The sequence below is a fragment of the Etheostoma cragini genome, chromosome 1 (assembly GCF_013103735.1).
Source record: "Etheostoma cragini isolate CJK2018 chromosome 1, CSU_Ecrag_1.0, whole genome shotgun sequence".
In the NCBI taxonomy this organism is placed as follows: domain Eukaryota; kingdom Metazoa; phylum Chordata; class Actinopteri; order Perciformes; family Percidae; genus Etheostoma; species Etheostoma cragini.
In genome coordinates, this window is record NC_048407.1 from 17381880 (window position 1) to 17400464 (window position 18585).

General features: G+C 37.9%; 3 protein-coding genes across 7 annotated transcripts in view; 1 reads left to right on the forward strand and 2 right to left on the reverse strand.

Moving 5' to 3' along the window:
• Nucleotides 1-9234, reverse strand: part of apba2b (amyloid beta (A4) precursor protein-binding, family A, member 2b) — a 59007-nt gene extending 49773 nt beyond the window's left edge. Inside the window, exon 1 of one of the 3 annotated variants that reach the window (XM_034896312.1) lies at nucleotides 8981-9234. The gene's annotated coding sequence lies outside the window, so the exon portion shown is untranslated. The remainder of the gene's footprint in view (nucleotides 1-8980) is intronic. The other 2 variants (XM_034896557.1, XM_034896389.1) reach the window with 2 other exon arrangements.
• A 1767-nt stretch (nucleotides 9235-11001) lies between these two features.
• On the reverse strand, nucleotides 11002-12148 carry saa (serum amyloid A). The gene is made up of 4 exons (XM_034896904.1): nucleotides 12000-12148; nucleotides 11804-11903; nucleotides 11531-11669; nucleotides 11002-11184 (listed from the first exon to the last, which is right to left on the reverse strand). Exons 2-4 carry the CDS (start codon nucleotides 11889-11891, stop codon nucleotides 11046-11048), a joined length of 366 nt encoding a protein of 121 aa, XP_034752795.1. The 5' UTR covers nucleotides 11892-11903; nucleotides 12000-12148; the 3' UTR covers nucleotides 11002-11045.
• A 4391-nt stretch (nucleotides 12149-16539) lies between these two features.
• The window catches only part of syt7b (synaptotagmin VIIb), a 93876-nt gene continuing 91830 nt past the window's right edge, over nucleotides 16540-18585 (forward strand). The window contains exon 1 of one of the 3 annotated variants that reach the window (XM_034870536.1): nucleotides 16540-17063. In XM_034870536.1, coding sequence (XP_034726427.1) covers nucleotides 17030-17063 — 34 coding nt within the window. In that variant the 5' untranslated portion in view covers nucleotides 16540-17029. The remainder of the gene's footprint in view (nucleotides 17064-18585) is intronic. The other 2 variants (XM_034870527.1, XM_034870540.1) reach the window with 2 other exon arrangements.

The window sequence follows — 18585 nt, forward strand, 5'->3', positions numbered from 1 at the left end:
CAAAGTAATACCATGAGCACTGCCACAAGAACTCATGTTATTTTTTAAATGAATTCTCTATCAATTCTCTCATTAGTATTTCTCAGCCAGCCTCAAATCAGCTGAGAGGTCAGCAAAGACAGCTCCAATTTCAACATGTACAACCAAATCACTGTTTTTGCGCTTATTGCCGAGGTGTCGAGCCTCTCTTCTGATCTTTGTAATGCCTCCTGAACCGAAATCACAAGGTACACAAAACTATACGATGCAGTTAGAGCCGGCAATAAATCGGTATTATATCTCAATATCGTGACAGAAGACTTTAAATCGTCTTAGATTTTGGATATCGTAATATGGCAAACGTGGGGTCTTTTCCTGGTTTTAAAGGCTGCATTACAGTAAAGTGATGTCATTTTCTAAACTTACCAGACTGTTGTAACTGTTCTATTATTTGCCTTTATCTACTTAGACATTACATCCACATTACTTTTGATTATTTCTCAGAAATCTCATTGTGTAAATATTTCGTGAAAGCAATAGTACTATATCGTAGTGTAGTATATAACACTACAATATCGTTGCAGTATCAATATCGATGTATTTGGTAAAAGATATTTGATTTTCTCCATATCATGGAGAACATCCCTAAGGATCAAGTGCAATTATACTGATCCATGAATTTTTCATGGAGACCGAGATTTTGCAATATAAGGTCTTCATTTAACCATAAAAATGTTCCCCTCAGCAGAGGAACTGAAGAAATTCTAATAGCATGCAGATGCTGATAATTTGTATACTATTTTTGGCCCTAATTTTTGGCCCGTTTTATTTTTAAATAACACGTTTTTAATTTAATTTATTTTTTTCTTTTTTTTTCCCTAATTCTTTTATCTGCATGGTCCCCATCTTTCAATGCTTCTTTAACACTGTAGATAAAATCACCATTGGATTGCTCTCCATTGGCTTTATCACACAAATGATAAACAAACATCTGTGCTGTCAATCAACAAACGTTGTATGGGAAAATTGGCCCAGAGGTTGGTAGGTACTCCAAAAACCTTCAAGATTCAGCCTGATTTAAATTAGCCATGCCTGAATAAGAGCATGCTACTTTTTTGTGGAAATGCATTTACCTTTATAGGCAGGGCTTCTTTGAATGGTATTGAGAGAAATTCACCAGCTGTGAATTTGTCTGCACATCCCAAGAATGACAGCAGGAGGTGAGGCTCTCTGCACATCTAAATACTAATGCCACGCTGCTTCTCAAACAAAGGCCATAGCTAATTAGCTGGCTTGTTGAATACATCTTAAGCCGAAGTAATGACATAAGTGACAGCATGCCAAGGGAGAGGACTCCTGTTATGACTTACAACGCAGCAGGCGGGTTGGTAAAATGGGTATGTTTGGGTCATGCATAAACACGCTAGCACTAACCCACAAATAAAAGAAAACTAATAATGACAAGTGTTTGCGGATTAGGTTAAATCTTCTGAAACTCCAGGTTTTCTAACTACTGTAGATACCATGCATAGTGAATGACTGCATCTTCATCTTTTGTATGCATACATTTCAAAATCAATATAAAAAGGCAAAATCTGGAGGAAATTGACAATAATTAGTTGCCATCTCAAATTTGCTACCTGAAGGGCCTGCAAATATGTGCATGCACACTGATATGACAAGTTTTCAGAAGACATAAACTCCATAAAAGCCAAACTAATGATGAAAAGTTAAAGTAAACAAAATGCTTCTTTGAAAACCCTTATGTTGGAAAATCACTTTGTACCTCATTGATTAAAACGTCAACAAAATGGCTTCAATTGTAAATTGCAAATGAAACAGTAAAAGATCAAGGATAAAGAACTAACGCCTGCTCGGTCTGTCCTGACAGATAATGGACTCATTTTTGAGAAAGTAAGTGAGAGCAGAAATGGCTGTTAGGTGAAAGGAAGCCTTTGTGAATAACGCATTAAAAGCATTTGATTGAACTTCAAACTCCCTATTACATTTATCAGTAAATACTATTATGTGCATGTCTCTGCGCTTCATGATCATGTCAACAGCACCTGGCACACATCCTGCAGCTTGTTCTCCCGGTACTGGAATGTCCTCTCTGTATCTGAGATCTATTTTGGTTGATACACACTGGCTCAGAGCCCTGGACTGCTGCTTGCAGCTATATTTATGCTTTATATTTTTCATGTTCATGCACACTGTTGTCTTGTTACACAAAAGTCATTGATCAATTTTAGAGTTGGGTTACATTTTAGATCCAGTTTCATGTTTCAAACTGATAAAATACTTAAGTAAGCTCTGAAGCTAAATGATCTTTTTAATTTTTTATCTTTAAAAGGAGTAATACTCCACAGTTGTATAATGTCTTCTGTAGGTTTCAAAGGATCTTTCTACAGTTTGAGTAAATTACCAGAAGATGATGTTATCAGAAAAGAAACTCAGAGACTAGATGGTGGCATACTCACTTACCATTAATATGCTACTCATCTCATTATTGAAATATTGCTACAGGTTGTGGAATTGGGTTAATAGATAAATGTTCAAAGCTGGACCTCACTACAGTCAGATATTTAAATTATAAAATGTATAGAGCTAGATCACATAGGAATTAACTTTGAAGGGAAAGACGACTGATTCATATGGATCCAGTTAACAAATAAGATTATTTTCAATGCTCTCTCTCTCTCTCTCTCTGGGTGTCACCTTGGAGGGATTCTTTAGTGCCACCCATGATTAATGCAGCTATGAATGGGTTTCTCTTTCACCAAGCACTGTGGGAGAAGGGTTTCTTTCATCCTCTCTCACTTTCTTTCTTAACCATTTTGCTTTCCTCCCAATGTGACCTGATTTTGTCAGTGTGAAACTGATTTGGACCCATTTACATGCCATAAAGGAGAGGTAAAATGATGTGCAAGCATCACCTCATTAATTCTAGGGGACACGACCGTACTTGGAAAAAATGATCTGTAGTTTAAACTTTAATGTTCACAGACTCATTATTCAAACATTTAAGTAGGAAATGGCTTGAAAGAACACATTCTTCACGTAGTATCATACCATAATTCCACATTGACATGCTGAAAAGAGAAATACACAAACGTTCAAAAGTTTGGAATAACTTCCTATTTTTCTCTCTTTTCTTTTTTTCTTCTTTCCTTCAATACACTTTAACATCGATAAAACAGTACAATAAACAAATATAAATAATACATTTGGAGACCTGTGTGTGAGCGCACAGCGTGGTGGAGGCGTCTTGGTTGGTGTTTATTTGTGGCGTGACTGACTGAACTTTGGAGCAAAACACACACACAAGAGATCTTTAATGTTATTATTACTAAAGTGTAAAAATATTTTCGGTTCATTATGAAACTGTGGCCGGGGTAGCAGTGACGATAATAGTATGTTTGTTTAGTAGGGGGACAGTCAAAAAAGATTTAGTAAACTACCTGTATGTTTTGAGGACCATGGGCTAGAGATAATGGGGCCTTGGCCTTCACACTTGACTCAGTATAGTGTCAAACCTCTTCATGCCTCAACGCGTCACTGCTTCAGTATTGATTACTTGAAGGTGCAGGTCACTGATGTGCCGGAGAATGCCAAAGGAGCAAGGTGTTTGATGTATTCTGGAGACCACCTTTTCAAACCTTAATGGATTTTGCAGCAGGACAGAGAGCCGTTGTTGACAATGAGAGAGGAAAACTGGAAAAGAAATATGACAGAGCAAAGACAGCTGCTGTGGAAGTTAGATTACAGCTTTATCACTGACACAGAGGAGATTATCTTTCCCTTAATCTTTGTCTTTGAATAAAAAGTACCCTGAAAGTGACATTGCACACTATACAGAGACTGGCTCACATTTTGCCAACTGTTACAAACAATGAAACAAATGTTGAAACAGTTCCTCCTTTGACCTTGCATGACCCAGAATGTAACCTGGATTTTTGTATGTTTCCTTTCCCTGTTAGTAAAGAGCAAAAGTAGCATGCTATATCCCTGAGCCAAAAGTCAACACTTTGACAATAACGCTTGGCCTTTCACTTCCGATCGATAATATCCAGTAGATGAAAACTATTGGCGATAGCTTTGTCTGCTGATAAAAGTAGTCTAGTGAGGTTTTAGGGAATCAAAGCACAACAGAGGCAGAAACACAGATCAAACTTTCAAAGAAAAATTGTATAAGACAGCGCTGTCAAAACAACACTGATATGGCTGTCGTATTCATGTGTGTGATACTAAAACAATGTCAAGAGCTGGACAACAAGGGCAGACCCAACCCCTTCAGGACATTATTGCTTTATTTAGAGACAACTGACTGTTAATGTTATACTGCCTGGTCTGTTGTATTATTATAGTATGGCAAATTATATTCTTGATCAGTTATCACCCAGAGACACAACCATAAAAACAACATCTGTGTCAGATTGTCAGATCAAGCTTACAAAATAGGATTCAATCCAGCATCACATTCATACAATGCGCCATGATTATAGAATACAAATGTGAACACAAAAGGCCAACTTTGTAGATGAATGTCAAATTGATTTATGTAATGTGGATATTTCTTAAGTGTAACATCATTGTCTGAAAAGTGATGGTTGGTCACTTTGCAACTCTGAATAAGTTTTATTGCTGTACTTAGGGCTGCACAATTAATCGTATTTTAATCACAATCACAGTTTTGGCTTTCCACGACCAAAGTTGCACGATCAAGCAATATTTTAAATGCGTCATTTTATAGACTGCTCTGGGTATTTTTGCAAAGCCAATCTACCGCTCCGTAAACCACTGTCAGATCATGTGCCGGTCAGAGTTGTTCCCTGCACCGTGCAGCTTAGTTTCTAGATTTAGACAGTCACAGAGGACAGAGTAACGTGAGGAAAATTCAACAGAAAGCAGTCGATTATACATCGGTATCAAGGTTTACCAGTTTACTAGTGCACTTTGTCCCGTCTGTGTTGTTTTTCAGACAACAGCAGTGACCAGTGAGCTGTTTCCTCTTGTGATGAACAGTAAACTGTGATTAGTCTATAAACCCTGAGGTAAAAGGAAACACAAAACTGCTGCTGGCAAGCTGAAAACCAGAAGATTAAAGTTTTTACAGTGAAAACGGTACAGCCAGCAAAGCTGTGCAGTGGAAGGTGATGAAGTACATACTCTGTATAGGTTACAGATATTTAAAATTACCTTATGAAACACAACCAGTATGGATTGAAAGGTTCAGCATATTTTCAATCCGTACATGTAGAGATGAAATGCATCTGTCAGCTCTAAATGTATCGCTATTGACCATTCTAGCTGGCTGTTACAAAGTTTTTGCCTTGGATTTACTCTGAATTAAGCTTCACATGGCTGACTGCATCATAAAGCTAGAAAGCATTCAAATAGCGCACACCTCTGACAAGGGTGCACAATCCTCTAAATTTGTATTTATCTGCACTTGGACCCAGATCTGAGTCAACAAAGCCAGGGCAATAGACAATCAGGTTGATTTCTGCAAATAATCCTGTATGGGAATATAAGAGCTTTGTATAAGAGGGAAGTGTAAAGAAAATAAAGAAAGAAATGATTTTTATAATATTGTACAGCTCTGTGTTGGCTTGTGAAGCTGAGCTGTATAAAGACTGACGGAGGTGATGATGTCATCTGGAGATAAATCCTCCACAGGCGGTGAATAATGGAACAACTCATAGGACAATATGACAGAAGCCATGGTGGTCTTAGTGGAATAGGAATATTTCCAAGGGATGGATCTAAATATTTAAAAATAGATTTGATGGGTAGATATTCAATTTTCAATTCTGGGTTTTGAATATTCTGGATTTTTTTATTTTTTTTTAACGTCCTTGCAGGCTGAAATTCCCTGTGGTCTTTTGTTGGGCTTAATCTGCTTGACAATTGTCCGCTAGCCGCTTGCTTATTAATGCGGCGCTATGTCGTTCATCTCAGCCAAGGATGGAGAAATGTTGAGTTACGAGCGAGCAGTCTAATGTTTGTAGAGGTCTGTATGGTTATACTGTAGCCGCCTGGTGTCGTTTTCAGGCGATTTGATAAAGTTTTATGAATTTGTCCTGCAATAACAAAGCAGTCGCTTCATCACTCGCTTGGTCGCCTTTTATTTTCTTATTTTTTTCCGAAGCTGCCTTCAATTGCGGTCGGAAATGTTTGCCCCGCCGCTGCCACGGAACCTTTAAATATTAGCTTTTGAAAAGCACCAAAGCTCAAAAAAATGGTATTCGCTACAGCTGTAGTATTTCCTGAGGTGTATTGATCTCTGATGAAGTCCAAAACTAGTGCTTAAACAGTCGATTAGTTAGACAATAGAAAATAAATGGATATTTTTTATATCTTTGGCATTTTATTCTTGATACATGACTAACATTTGCTGGTTTTAAAGTCTCAAATGTCCTCACATTTTGCTGCTTCTTTCTAATTAAACAATGTTTGAGTGTTTGTGTGATTAAACAAGCACTTTAACGATATCTCGGCTCTGGGATATGGTAATAGGCTTTTATGATAATATGAAATTTGAAATGGGAAATAATTAATTGAATAATAGTTTACAATCAATATTGTCATCATTAAGGACCATAGTAATCAGATGCACCCACACAGTAGTTCAAAATCAAAACATAACATTTGGTCAGTTTCTCTGTTTTAAATGTAAATTACTCTAAATAAAACCGGGAAAAAATTACATTCACGTAAAATTAAGTTCTAGCAGATTAATTTACAAGCTCTAAAGTGTGAATTATACCTTGGCCCCTTATCTGTAATTCCTCATCACGCTTGTTTACTAGTTAATTCACAACATCAGTGTGATTTACAGCCCCGTCCTACATGTTTAATCCTGTGTTAAACAGAAATGTGCTTGCTCTAATTGATCACACAGAACAAAGTTCTTCTACAGAAATACAGTTGTTTATAACAACACTGCAGCACCCATAATCTTACAAGGCTCATCATAAATCATAGTTTCAATTGCCTTTCTGACAGTTGTATGCAACATGAAAATCAACACCCACCTTGTCTATGGGTTTCATTATCTCAGAATCTTTTGTTTTTGCCAAAGGGCATACTTGTCTGTGATGTACCAACGCCCACACTGATGTTATGAACACAGTAGAGAACATAAATGTTTGGTATGTGAAATCCATAGCTTGCAGAGCCAAGCTTTTAAGAAGATATTATACAATCACAAATTTCCTGTGGCACTGCCATCCACAAAGCTAAGGCAGCTGAATTGTTTAGCCGACCCTCGTAACAAATGCAATAAGATATATAGTCTTGATAGGAAATTTAATTAATTAATTTGCCTTACAGTTATTATCTTTCATAATTTGTACAGCAGGCCTGGCGGCTGTTGCCCCTATTCTGTTTCCTCCTCTGGAGTCCAATTTAGTATCCTCTGGCCGCAGCACGGTTAAGATCCCAGCAAGCTGCAGGGAGAGTGTTTGTCCTTTAGTGCAGGTGCTATGCAGAAAACTAAACCAGGCTACGGAGTTGGTGAGACAAAACAGGGGAGCGAAAAAGGACAGCACAGAGGTAGTGAGCACAGAGGTTGAGGAAAAGGTTGGAAAAGAAAGCTTAGCATCCCCACAACACAAGTCAACATGCTGGTTGTCTCCTGCAAGGCATTATAGGTTTCCATCATGGCTCTCCAGGGGCCCCTTTACTTTACTAATAGCCATGCATTACTCTTGTCTATAGCGCTGGTCATCACCCTCTTCATCAGCTGCAACACAACCATTTGCTCCCTCTCTGTCTACAGTATCTGTTCTCTAGTCCCCACTGTGCAAGCCCTTTCTTCCATCTTTATTCTGTCCCACTGTTTAACTCTTTGTTTGCATCAGTTCTACGAAAGTGTTCACACAATTTAACAGCTTACCTCTAGGTGTCACACAACATGTCAACAATGTCCCTGTCTACACACTATTAACAATACACACATTCAGATTAGAATACCCCTTATAAAAACGCTATGATGTGAGTGATTGTCTATTTTTTATTGGCTACATACTTTGTGATTGCTAATGTTTTGTTCATATGCGCATAGGTTTTCCACCTCTATCTAGTCAACCTACTACCCATTTAACTTATTATATAATTTTAGTGCAATGTGAGTCGGTCCCCTGCTTCCTCTGAACAATGAACAGCTAAACAACGCCTGTCAGCATCTGCCCTCCCCTGTGGCCAGAACTGGCACAGAGTGGTACACAGCAGAGACTAAATTACACAATTTCTCCACCAAATATAAGATTTAAGATACTTACAAGCGTTACACAACATTTAGCTCTCAATCTACTTGTATTTTCAGCAGAGGCTAATGTGGTGGACTTTGATGCAGAGTGTAGCGTACCTCATACAGTTCCTAACTTCAATCATTGAAGTAGCACGATGGATGGGAGGAACTGGATATGTCATTTAAATGTTAGACAAGTGTGCGGTCATAAGGTGTATATTAAATAAAAGGAGTATACATCAGGGGTTGAATCTGTCATTCACACAAAGAGAACTCTGCACATGCCTGAGGTGTCGGTTATAAAATGATGCAGGAAAGAAATTGTACTATTAAAAACATCTAAAAATGAATGACCTTGCCCATCTCATGAGACACTAAAGGCCTTTATCAATATAACTACAAGCGATTATTTTAGGCGTATAGACTAGGCTGCGCATGGGTGAATCACCGATAATTGTATAAATAGTTGTGTACAGACCTTACAGCTCTAATCTTTTAACTTGAGTTTTACTGGAATTCATACCGTCTAAATAAGGCTATATGGAACACATTCAAAACAATAACCGTTTTCGGTCAAAGCTCATCGCCCTGTTGTTAACACTGATGCGGAGGACAAATCCACAGGCTGAGCAGATCAGCATCCACCCACCGCTCCTCCGGATGCCTTAGAGAAAGACTAACGCCTCGCTGACAGAGCGGGGTTCATCGATGTTTAAGCATTATTAATAAAATAGAAATGTGTCTTACCTGAAGAATATCATATGCTGATCAAGTTGACTCCTTTTGGGATTTGTGAGGGATGGTGCTGGCTGGTCGCGCATTCCTCAGTGTATGTTTCACCGACAGAAAGCGTACGGAGCACAGTGCCCGACAGCGGCGCCCCGGAACGAGTATAAAATAAAAACGAGCCCACTGCAGTTGTCTGGTCGGTGACTTCAACGCCTGCACGAGCTACCCCACCCAAGCAGCGTTAACTAGACCGTTACTTGGACAGAGTAATCCGTTACCTCCTCCATTTCACCTCAAATATAACTGGGACCACTGACTTATAATAAATACATTATAATTTCGAAACAACGCTAGCTACTGTACTTTTTTCCTGCACTTATTTGACACTACAAATCAACGTATGACATAGTATCACAATATAAAAGGTAGTGCTGCATAAATGTTTAGATATGTTAGCATGATTAACATTAGCTAGCAAGCAAACTACCGCAGCTTAAGTTGCTAACATTTGCCAACATTAACGCGATGCATTTAAGAAATATGCAAACTACATGCCAACCTTTGAGAAAACCCGCAAGTTATTTTACAAAACTCACCGCTTTGTTAAAAACTGTTATAGATTCCTCAAAGATAAAAAAATAATAATTTCTTTTTACTAAGCAATCCCGCCACTTAGCTAGCTAAGGTTATCCAAGCACTCAGCTAGCTACACTAAACAAAGATTCTACCCGGAAGTGACTCATCTCCAAATTCTTAAAAAACATTACTAGACCATTTTAACTATACTTATGTCACCTCCTGCTACCATCTTGACCTGAAACAAGTGGTCTAACTTGTGACATGGGTTAAAAGGTGGGATGTTTTTTTAAATAAGTTAAGCCCCACATCTGAAATTCTCCATTCCATCGTCTATGATAGCCTATTTGCCTGATTAGAACAATTCTCAGGAGGGTGTGAACCCAGTCACACTGTGCTTTGTTGACATCTTCATCATTGCTGTAACTTTGAAAATATTTGAAGAATCTGGATGTCTTTAAACTATGCAACAAGCTTGTTAAAATCATCTCTAGGATGTTTTTAAAGGGTCAGTTCATTAAAAGTTACAAAAAAACAACAACACAGACCTACTCACTTCTGTGAGTAGGCTAGTGTGTTATCTAGCAGGCTTTGAGATATCCAGCTCACATTTCTCAGTTACAATAGAGGTAAATGTAATTTAATTTAAGATGTGCAAAGTGCTGAAATATATATTTTCTTGTGCAGTGTGAAATGTGTTTTGTTCCATTCTGGAGGTTAGGGACAGCACAGCATTGCCACTTTGTGGCCATGCCTTAACATTACAGCTAAATTGAGTAGCCCACCAATAGCACAATCACAGATGGACAGGGATGAAATCTGACACATTCAATTCACAAATGCCTCAGAGAACCAGACATAATCCCGCTGTAAGGCAACATTAAAGAATTAGTTCTCACTCCTTTTCAAAAACTAGCAATTTATGACATGGCAATCAAGTCATGTGTGCTAAAATGTACAAGTGATAGATTTTTGATTGCAGAAAAGTTAAAATTACTAGAACAAACAAAGGACAGCAGCCAATTGTATTAGTGAAACACAGCCCACCATTTGACAATATATTGGGGACATTCTGTACATGTCTATAATTTGGGGTTTGCTCATAAAACATGATTATTTATAATTATTTTCTAATTGTCATTGAATGATTTTGTTGATTTTAACACTGTCCAGTGTCAAATAATGTTGTCAATGCTGCATTGTTTGTTGAGTCATCATTCAGTAACTTTCTTTGTCTTTTTTGCCTTCTTTCAGTAGGCTAATGATGGCTAGTTCAAAAGGCAAGAGAAGCCAGAAGTGCATGGCTCAGAAGTGTATGGTAACAACAAACACAACAGAACAGTTACCAGGGTAAAATTAGGCTATGTGACCAAAGAAAGCATCTCTTTTAAATGTGTGTTTACAATAGACAGTGTAAAACACTGCCTAGTGTAGCTGTATTGTCAATAACTCCAACAGTATACATTTATTTTAATAGTTTTATTATCAATAGTTGATGGCTTTCGCACTAATACTTGTCAGGAAGTCCCTGTGGCCTGTAAAAGTTGGGATCTTTTCCACTTCGCCCATGCTCATTTGCCCTCTGATCAGCAGCAGAGTCATCAGCACCATGACCAGATAGTTCCTGCATCCACTCTCTGGCATCACTGTAATTAGAAAATAGACAATCAATATCAGCAGATGACAAAACCCAAAGGCCCAACACAGGAAACTCTTAAGATTAGAGGGGCAAAATATATAAAATTAGTGATAAATGCATGAAGGATACAAAACAATTTCAGTAAAAGCAAGGCTGTGGGAATGACCTCCAAAAATAAAGGTTGAATAAATGTAATTCACATTTAGATTTTTCAATGTGTATGTCCGTGTCCAAATTTCTCTTACATCCATCTGCAGCTTTAGTAACAATATTGTCTTTTTGAGAAAAAAAACTAATATTCAACAGCCGATAATGTAAATGCAGATAATGCTTTCCTACTCTTTGCTTCTCACCTGATAACCTCAGCTGCCCATCTTCCTCCTGCTCCTCTGCTGGCAGCATCTCTGTTTCCTCTGGCATGAAAGTACTTGTCTGCGCCTATCCAGTTGGCTTCCCTCATATCCCTGTATGCTCGCCACATATCTCCAGCTCCTGATCAGGACAACAGACAGGATTTGATAAAAAGTCTACTATAATTTAAATAAAACAAACAAACATGTCATTGCCATTATACAACATGTAATCCTGGATATATGATTTATTCAGATGTTAAAAAGCTTTCTCACCTTGAACGGCTTCACGAGGAAAGTTGTACCACTGGGCATTGGTTTCCACAATTAAAATTAGAACAATTCCTGCTAGAAGCAACTTCATGGTTACAGATGTCTAAAAGGAAAACAAAAATAAATTACATATAGTTCATCATTAAACCTAAAATTGTTTACATATTATTTACGTACTTTTCAGGTCTTCCAAACTTACTTTAAAGCTGCTTCAGAGTGTAGGCCTAGAAGAAGTCTTAACAGATTGTGGAGTAACTTATCAGTGAGGATTCTACTGATTTGACTCTACTTATATTCTGCTGGGTTGTAGGATTTCTCAATGATGGAAATTCCCGTCCATTTAAGGAAAGGTTAGAGATCAGAAATGGCCAGCAAACACAATGAGGATATTCCCTGGTTGTGGAATGGCACAGCAAAGGCCTTAAACTTCCTACAGTGATTGTTTCTTGATTGTTTATGGTTATGTTGTTAAATGTAAATATAGAACATTTGTGACCAAAAATTCTTGATGTTGTTGCAGTTTGTTGTCACTACTGTAGTTCTTGCCTATGTTGCTGTTGTGTATGCATGATCTCTGGAGTACTAGACACTAAACAGACTTTATTATTGAGGGCCAGTTTATGTTTTTTTGTTGTTGTTAGATATCAGATTATTACACATTATGTTGTCCAGGCCAATTTATGAATATTCTATACGGATGGTTCTTTTTCCTGTTTTTTTTTTATATGTATTTTTTTTATCATCTATCCCCCACCTTCCATAAAGCTGATTAATTTACCACTTTTAATGAATCTGTGTGATCCATACACTATTGTAAACATTTTATTACAATTAATACAGGTAAAACAAGGATATGTTCACACTGAAAAATTTATAAAAAATAAAAAATAATAAAAAATTACGATGTAGTTTCTTTTTGCTGTGTTTTGAAATATTTGTGCTGCGCTGTACCTCCAAAGCAATAGGTGGCAGTAGTAAACTCTTACTGATAGACCAAAATTATATCACAGGTCCTGGAAAGAAAAGCTGGAGCAGCTAAAGCCAAAATGAGTAGAAAAACGAATATATAGAAAAACTAAATCAATCAACAGTAACACCTTAGAAACTCTAGAAACTAGACAAATTTCTGCTGTTATGTTGTTCTGATGATAATAAAGTAAAGTTATAGCATGGAACGATATAATATTTAAGGATTGTAGTTTCCATAATTTCTAACACAGGGCAGAATCAGACACAAAACACAACTGTAATTTCAATGTATTCAACATCAACATTTTTCTAAACATTTGACAACACATACATAATTGATTGGTGTGTAAATTCATTCAAATAAGATCATTTTGTTAAGATACAAATGTGTAACTGATGTTTTTCTCTCATGAGACCTAACTAGGCTTAATGCCAACGATTTGTTGTTGTTTATGGATATTTTTTCCTTGCTACATATCATGAGTCCCTCATCAAAAGGTCATTGGTGTTTTGTTTACTTATCATTTATACTTTAAAATAAAAACTTAAGCATAAAATCACTTTTAACAAATGTTGTTTAATAGTTTTATATTTCTTTGTTCTTTTAATTTGACATTGAACTTTGTTATTTCCAGCGCTGAAATCTAAACAAAATGTTACAAAAAAGGTAAATATGTTTAGTGAGATAAAGAACAGAACACCGCAAGCTATCATAGCCTGTCTGTTTTAATGAAGGGTCGATGCTCCGTAGAATACCCAGACGTTGGCCACTATAACAGAGAAGTTCAACTTTCTCCGGAGCTTTATCTTAGTGTATTGGCTTTTTGTCAAAGAGGTGATGTCTGACTGTGATTTAGTCCTTCAATGACTGTAGCAACAACAACAAAAAGTTATTCAAAATCAACTTTACTCATTCTACATATTTTACTTCAATAAATACCTTAATAGACCCTGGGTAAAAAAGAATGTAACCATTGAACATGTGTACTGTAATTACCATGTGCACAAACATATTTAGACATAGTAGACCTTTATGACAACATCACACACAAGTGTTATAATAGCAACAAGTCCTCAAACCCAAACGGTTGTCTCTTAAGGTTTCTGAGCAGCTAAATGGTGTGAGGGTCAAAGTAGTGCACCCTAGATAAATTGCAGTGTTGGCCAAGTTGCTTTAAAATGGAATTTTTAATGGAACTTAAAATACATGTGCATGTTCAATTATTTATGGTAAATCTGAATATTATTATGAAATGGACACATAATACAATACATTGTTAACTGAAACAGTCTACACACATCTTAACAATTTTTCATTAGTAACGGTAACGGCGTTATTAAGATGGGAAGAGTGATCAATTAGATTTCTCGTTACTGAAAAAAGTAACGCCGTTATTTATAATGCTGTTATTCCCATCAGTGTGTAGCCTACATGTCCTTCAGTCGTAGCCTGCAGTCCTTTGAGTCCTTCATTTGAATATCTAAAACGAAAAATCAATGTTAATATCATAGGTTATGTTGTTCTTACAAAGAAGGGTCAATGGCATATTTTGTTAAGCAACTCTGTCGTGTCGTGGCAGAGTTCACATTAAAGGTCCAATGTACCACTGACAGCTGGCGGTTAAAATGGTTACAGTCCAAATTAAAAATACTGCCATGCCATGTTAAACATCTCCAGCTGTCTGTTAGTCACTCTTTTAGTTCTGTGCCAATGAGTCAAAGTTTAAACAAATAAATAAAAACCTTAGCAGAAAAATGTAGGGACACTCTTGAATAAAAAACAAGTAGTTTGGGCAATTTAAATGCCTTTATCTGGTCTGAGAACAGCAATAACCAAGAACGTGAGTATAGCAATATTGCAATTGCTAAAATCATAACAATGACATATGAAATCAAATTTGCTCTAATATTTGTTGGCCCATCTGTTTGTTGCATAGTTCAGACTTGACTTTTGCATATCTGAGGTCTATAAATGTGCTGTAACATTACAGCACATAATTCTTCAGGGTGCTGTGCACTTGCTCAGTTGGGTTGCTTTAACGCTTATAGCAGTAAAAGAGTTGATTGCGATAAAATGGCTTTAAAATTACCTGGGATATGTGAGTGCTCTTGAACCTCTGTGTTATAGTTTGAAATAAAACAACATCCTACACTCTGAGTAAATCTTTATGAAGAAATTACACAACATCACTGTAAAAAGCCCTGGAGGTTTAAAGCATGGCTCGAGTTGTGTTGATGAATGTGTTGTTTTGAGCTCAGAGAAGACACTGTGACAGGCTAATAAATATTCATCACAAAGATAGTGTGAGAAGAAAAAGTGCGGGTGAGAAAGAGAGCTGATGCAATGAGGAGCTTGGAACATGACAAGCTATTTGTGTCTTATGTCTGACACACACACAAAGACAGCATATTTTTTTAAGGAATTACGGTGTTGTGGGTCTGCAATAGATTAAATGGATTCCATAAATGTTTGCCATAAAGCAAAATCAGCGGGGGTATACCAGAAGACTAATCGTTTTACACAGATGCACATAAAACCACAAAAGATGTCAAGGGTGATATCACAACAAAGGTGTGAGACAGAAATCTGAGCGGTACATCAAAGACAACATAGCAGTGCACTGAATATAATAATCCAACATAGGAATGTTTTGTTTCCACAAACTCATATTTTACTGTTTGTCAATCAGGTATAGAGACATAAAACACATGTTTTTATGGGCTTTCTCTATGAAAACAAATGTATGTTTGATTAATCAAAGCCTTGCTTAATATGTTTAGATTTAGATTTAAGCTTTGTGTAATTTTCAGATCTTGCAAATTATTTACCATGCATGGAAGATAATATAAGATAAATCAAGACAGGTTAAATCAGTTTTATTTAAGAACCCCAAAATCCTGAATTACAAATTTGCCTCAAACAAGTTTACTAATCATAATCTTCTTAGTTACCGGCGTACCATAAGCTTATGCATTAGTTCCATGCTCTGTGTTCCTGTTGTTGAATTTGTAGAATTCAACATATGTTGCATGACAATATACATATAATACTATTTTGAGTAAAATACAAGACAGAGTGTTAAATGATTGACCAAAATAACACGCAAACACACATACGCGCGCACGCAAACATACAGACTCACACACGCGCACACACACATGCACACGCACGCACATAGTGGATGGGACGACTGGTCTCCCCCATCAGCACCCATTTTACTGCCACTGATTGATGTGTAACACTAGAGACCGCCAGTGAGCCATGTTACGCGCGGGGCTCTGAGCGAACGTGTCCGGTGAGTAAATGTGCCTTATCGAGTGTATGGTCTATTGGCTGTAATGACATGGTGGTCATAATGAAAGCACACAGGCTGGTCGTGACACTGACACTATTGAAAATTAAGCTTAAAAAGGGCTCAACACGTGAGTAAGAGATAAACGTGTAGGCTACAACTTCGGCATGTTGTGCGTAAAAATGTATTTATGTACATGTGAATCCTTATGAATTCCACATGAAAGCACTGGTTTAAGGAAGACAGTTTATGAGGACTAACTGGGAAAACATAGGCTATAATGGAATGGTCTGTCTGTCATAATCACCACAATTATAAAAAAAAAAAGGGTGGCTACAACAAGTCTGAAAGCTGTAGGCTATTGCATGGACACGTAATATGTAATATCTACAGATACAAATTATGCATATGAATATCTAAAATGATTTCTGTTCAGCTGTCATCATGAGCTTCTCGTCATCGTGTAGTTTCGATTAAAAGTGTGCGCTAAATGTCTCTGTGGTCTGGAGCCTCTGATTAAACGGTCAACAACACTGAGGGCGCACGGATTCCTCGCCTCAGCTGAGTAGGCGCTACCGACTTCCTTCACGTCACCCCGCCCGTCTGCCTGCCGTCTCCTCCCTTCCCTTAAACCTTTGCTGCGACCATCCCTCTGAGCGACTCTGGACTGAGGGGGAAAAAAAAGGAAACTGAGAGAGACAGAGGGGAGAAAGTGTGTGTGAGAGAATTACATGCAGACTCCAAACATCACCTAGACTACCTGCTACATCCAACACAACAAGGAGGAGGGGGACGCACAAGTGCAGGCGCGTACATGCGTGCCAGCCCAACAAGACAATAAGCGGGCAAAAGGACCACAAATCCAAAAAATTGGACTAAGAGTTTACCTTGAGAACTCTTTGGAAGAGAGAACAACTTTGGCTACAAGAACAAAGACAGCCTAAATGAGTACCTGGTAAGAAGAACCATGCATCTCAACAGAGAAGAAGATAACAGCAAAGGTGAGCAAAAGATTTGAGCGGCCATCGGTGAATGGTTTTAATCCATACTCTGTATAGTTTAAGGTCTCGCGTTGGTTGCCAGATGCCCTTGAGTGTGTCATGTTGATGTCAAGTAATGATGCGGGGGTCATACTCAACAAGCTAATGGTAACTGGTGTGATGGTTCTCTTATTGCATGGCTGCCTCTCACCAAAACACCTTGCATGGCAGCGAGAAGGGCTGTTGCACATACACCCAAGGTGGCAATGTGGGGACTGTCTGTGAGAGACAGCCACTTGAGCACTTGTGCACGTGTCCGATTCGGTCGTTTTCACACGAGGTGACCTGAGCGTAAATGCACAAGGTCATCCATTCTCGATCATATTGATGAGCAGCGTGCCGTGTTGGTGTAGCCACGATCTGCTTGTGTTTGTACTGTTGCTGTAATTGAGTCGCCACGGATGTGTGTTTGTCCTCCGATGTTCTCGGAGGGGAGAATTAGAGAGCAGACGGTGTGTAATGACACGAAGCCCTCCATCAGGATAAGTAATGATAGAGTAAATAGCTGCTGATACCACTGCCAGAGCCATGCAGAGTATTTTTACTCCCAATCTTAATACTGAGGTCGAGGTCACTGACTAACACCTGATGCTGAAGCAGAGCTTCCTCTGAATGTCTGTCGACATGACGCAGCCTACGTCTTATTATGCATTGTTAAATGACACCAATATGACTTGTCTGGTGTCCACTATACTCTCATTGAGTACATTTAGCATAATCTATGAACAGTATGACCACCCCCTGCACTGTTTAACCTGTAGACTTGTAATCGTTTCACCAATGTATTGCATATAATGTTCAAAAACTCTCCAACTGCAAATGAAAAATATAGCTGAGATATCAGCAGTGCAGTTCCAGCAAGAATCCCAGTTTCTTTTAGTTACAAATAGTAAGAACACAATGTTGAAACACACTGTGTTGAAAATCTCTCTATAAACTCTCCTTTTCTCACATCTGAGAAGCATGCTGATAATGATGTAATATTGCTGGCAAGGGAATATAACATTTTATTTTTTTATGTGCAGCTGTCAGGCTTTATGGTCAGTTAATATCTTTGTTTTTACCAGCTGTAAAGCATGCTGTTTAGTGAGGAGTTCCCCATGTGGTGAGCGGTGCCCTGCACAGTGGCATTCTGCTTTATCCCTCATCCAAAATGTCTTATAACCTTGTTGCTCGATATGGTTTCACCAGGGACATAAGATGAGTCACCATCTGCAACTATAAGTGATTTCATGATTACATGAAAGGTGTGTGTGTGTGTGAGAGAGAGAGAGTGTGTGTGTCTCAGAAAGAAAGAGAGAGAGAGAGAGAGAGAGAGAGAGCATCTGAAAGTGAGAGGGAGGTGTTTGTGAGAGAGAGGTGTGCAAGTCAAAGAGCATTGATGAAAAGGTGAAATATGAAAGTCACACTGAAGCACAGGATTTTATATTTCAAAACTACCGATGTAAGTTCATCATGTAAGATGATTTCTACCAATGAATAA

What these genes read in the sequence shown, in the direction of transcription:
- saa (XM_034896904.1), bottom strand. Translation starts at nt 11,891, where the DNA reads ATGAAGTTGCTTCTAGCAGGAATTGTTCTAATTTTAATTGTGGAAACC. An exon ending in TCCTCGTGAAGCCGTTCAAG is followed by an intron (nt 11,670 to 11,803) that starts GTGAGAAAGCTT and finishes TGTCCTGATCAG; the next exon opens with GAGCTGGAGATATGTGGCGA. An exon ending in TGGGCAGCTGAGGTTATCAG is followed by an intron (nt 11,185 to 11,530) that starts GTGAGAAGCAAA and finishes TTCTAATTACAG; the next exon opens with TGATGCCAGAGAGTGGATGC.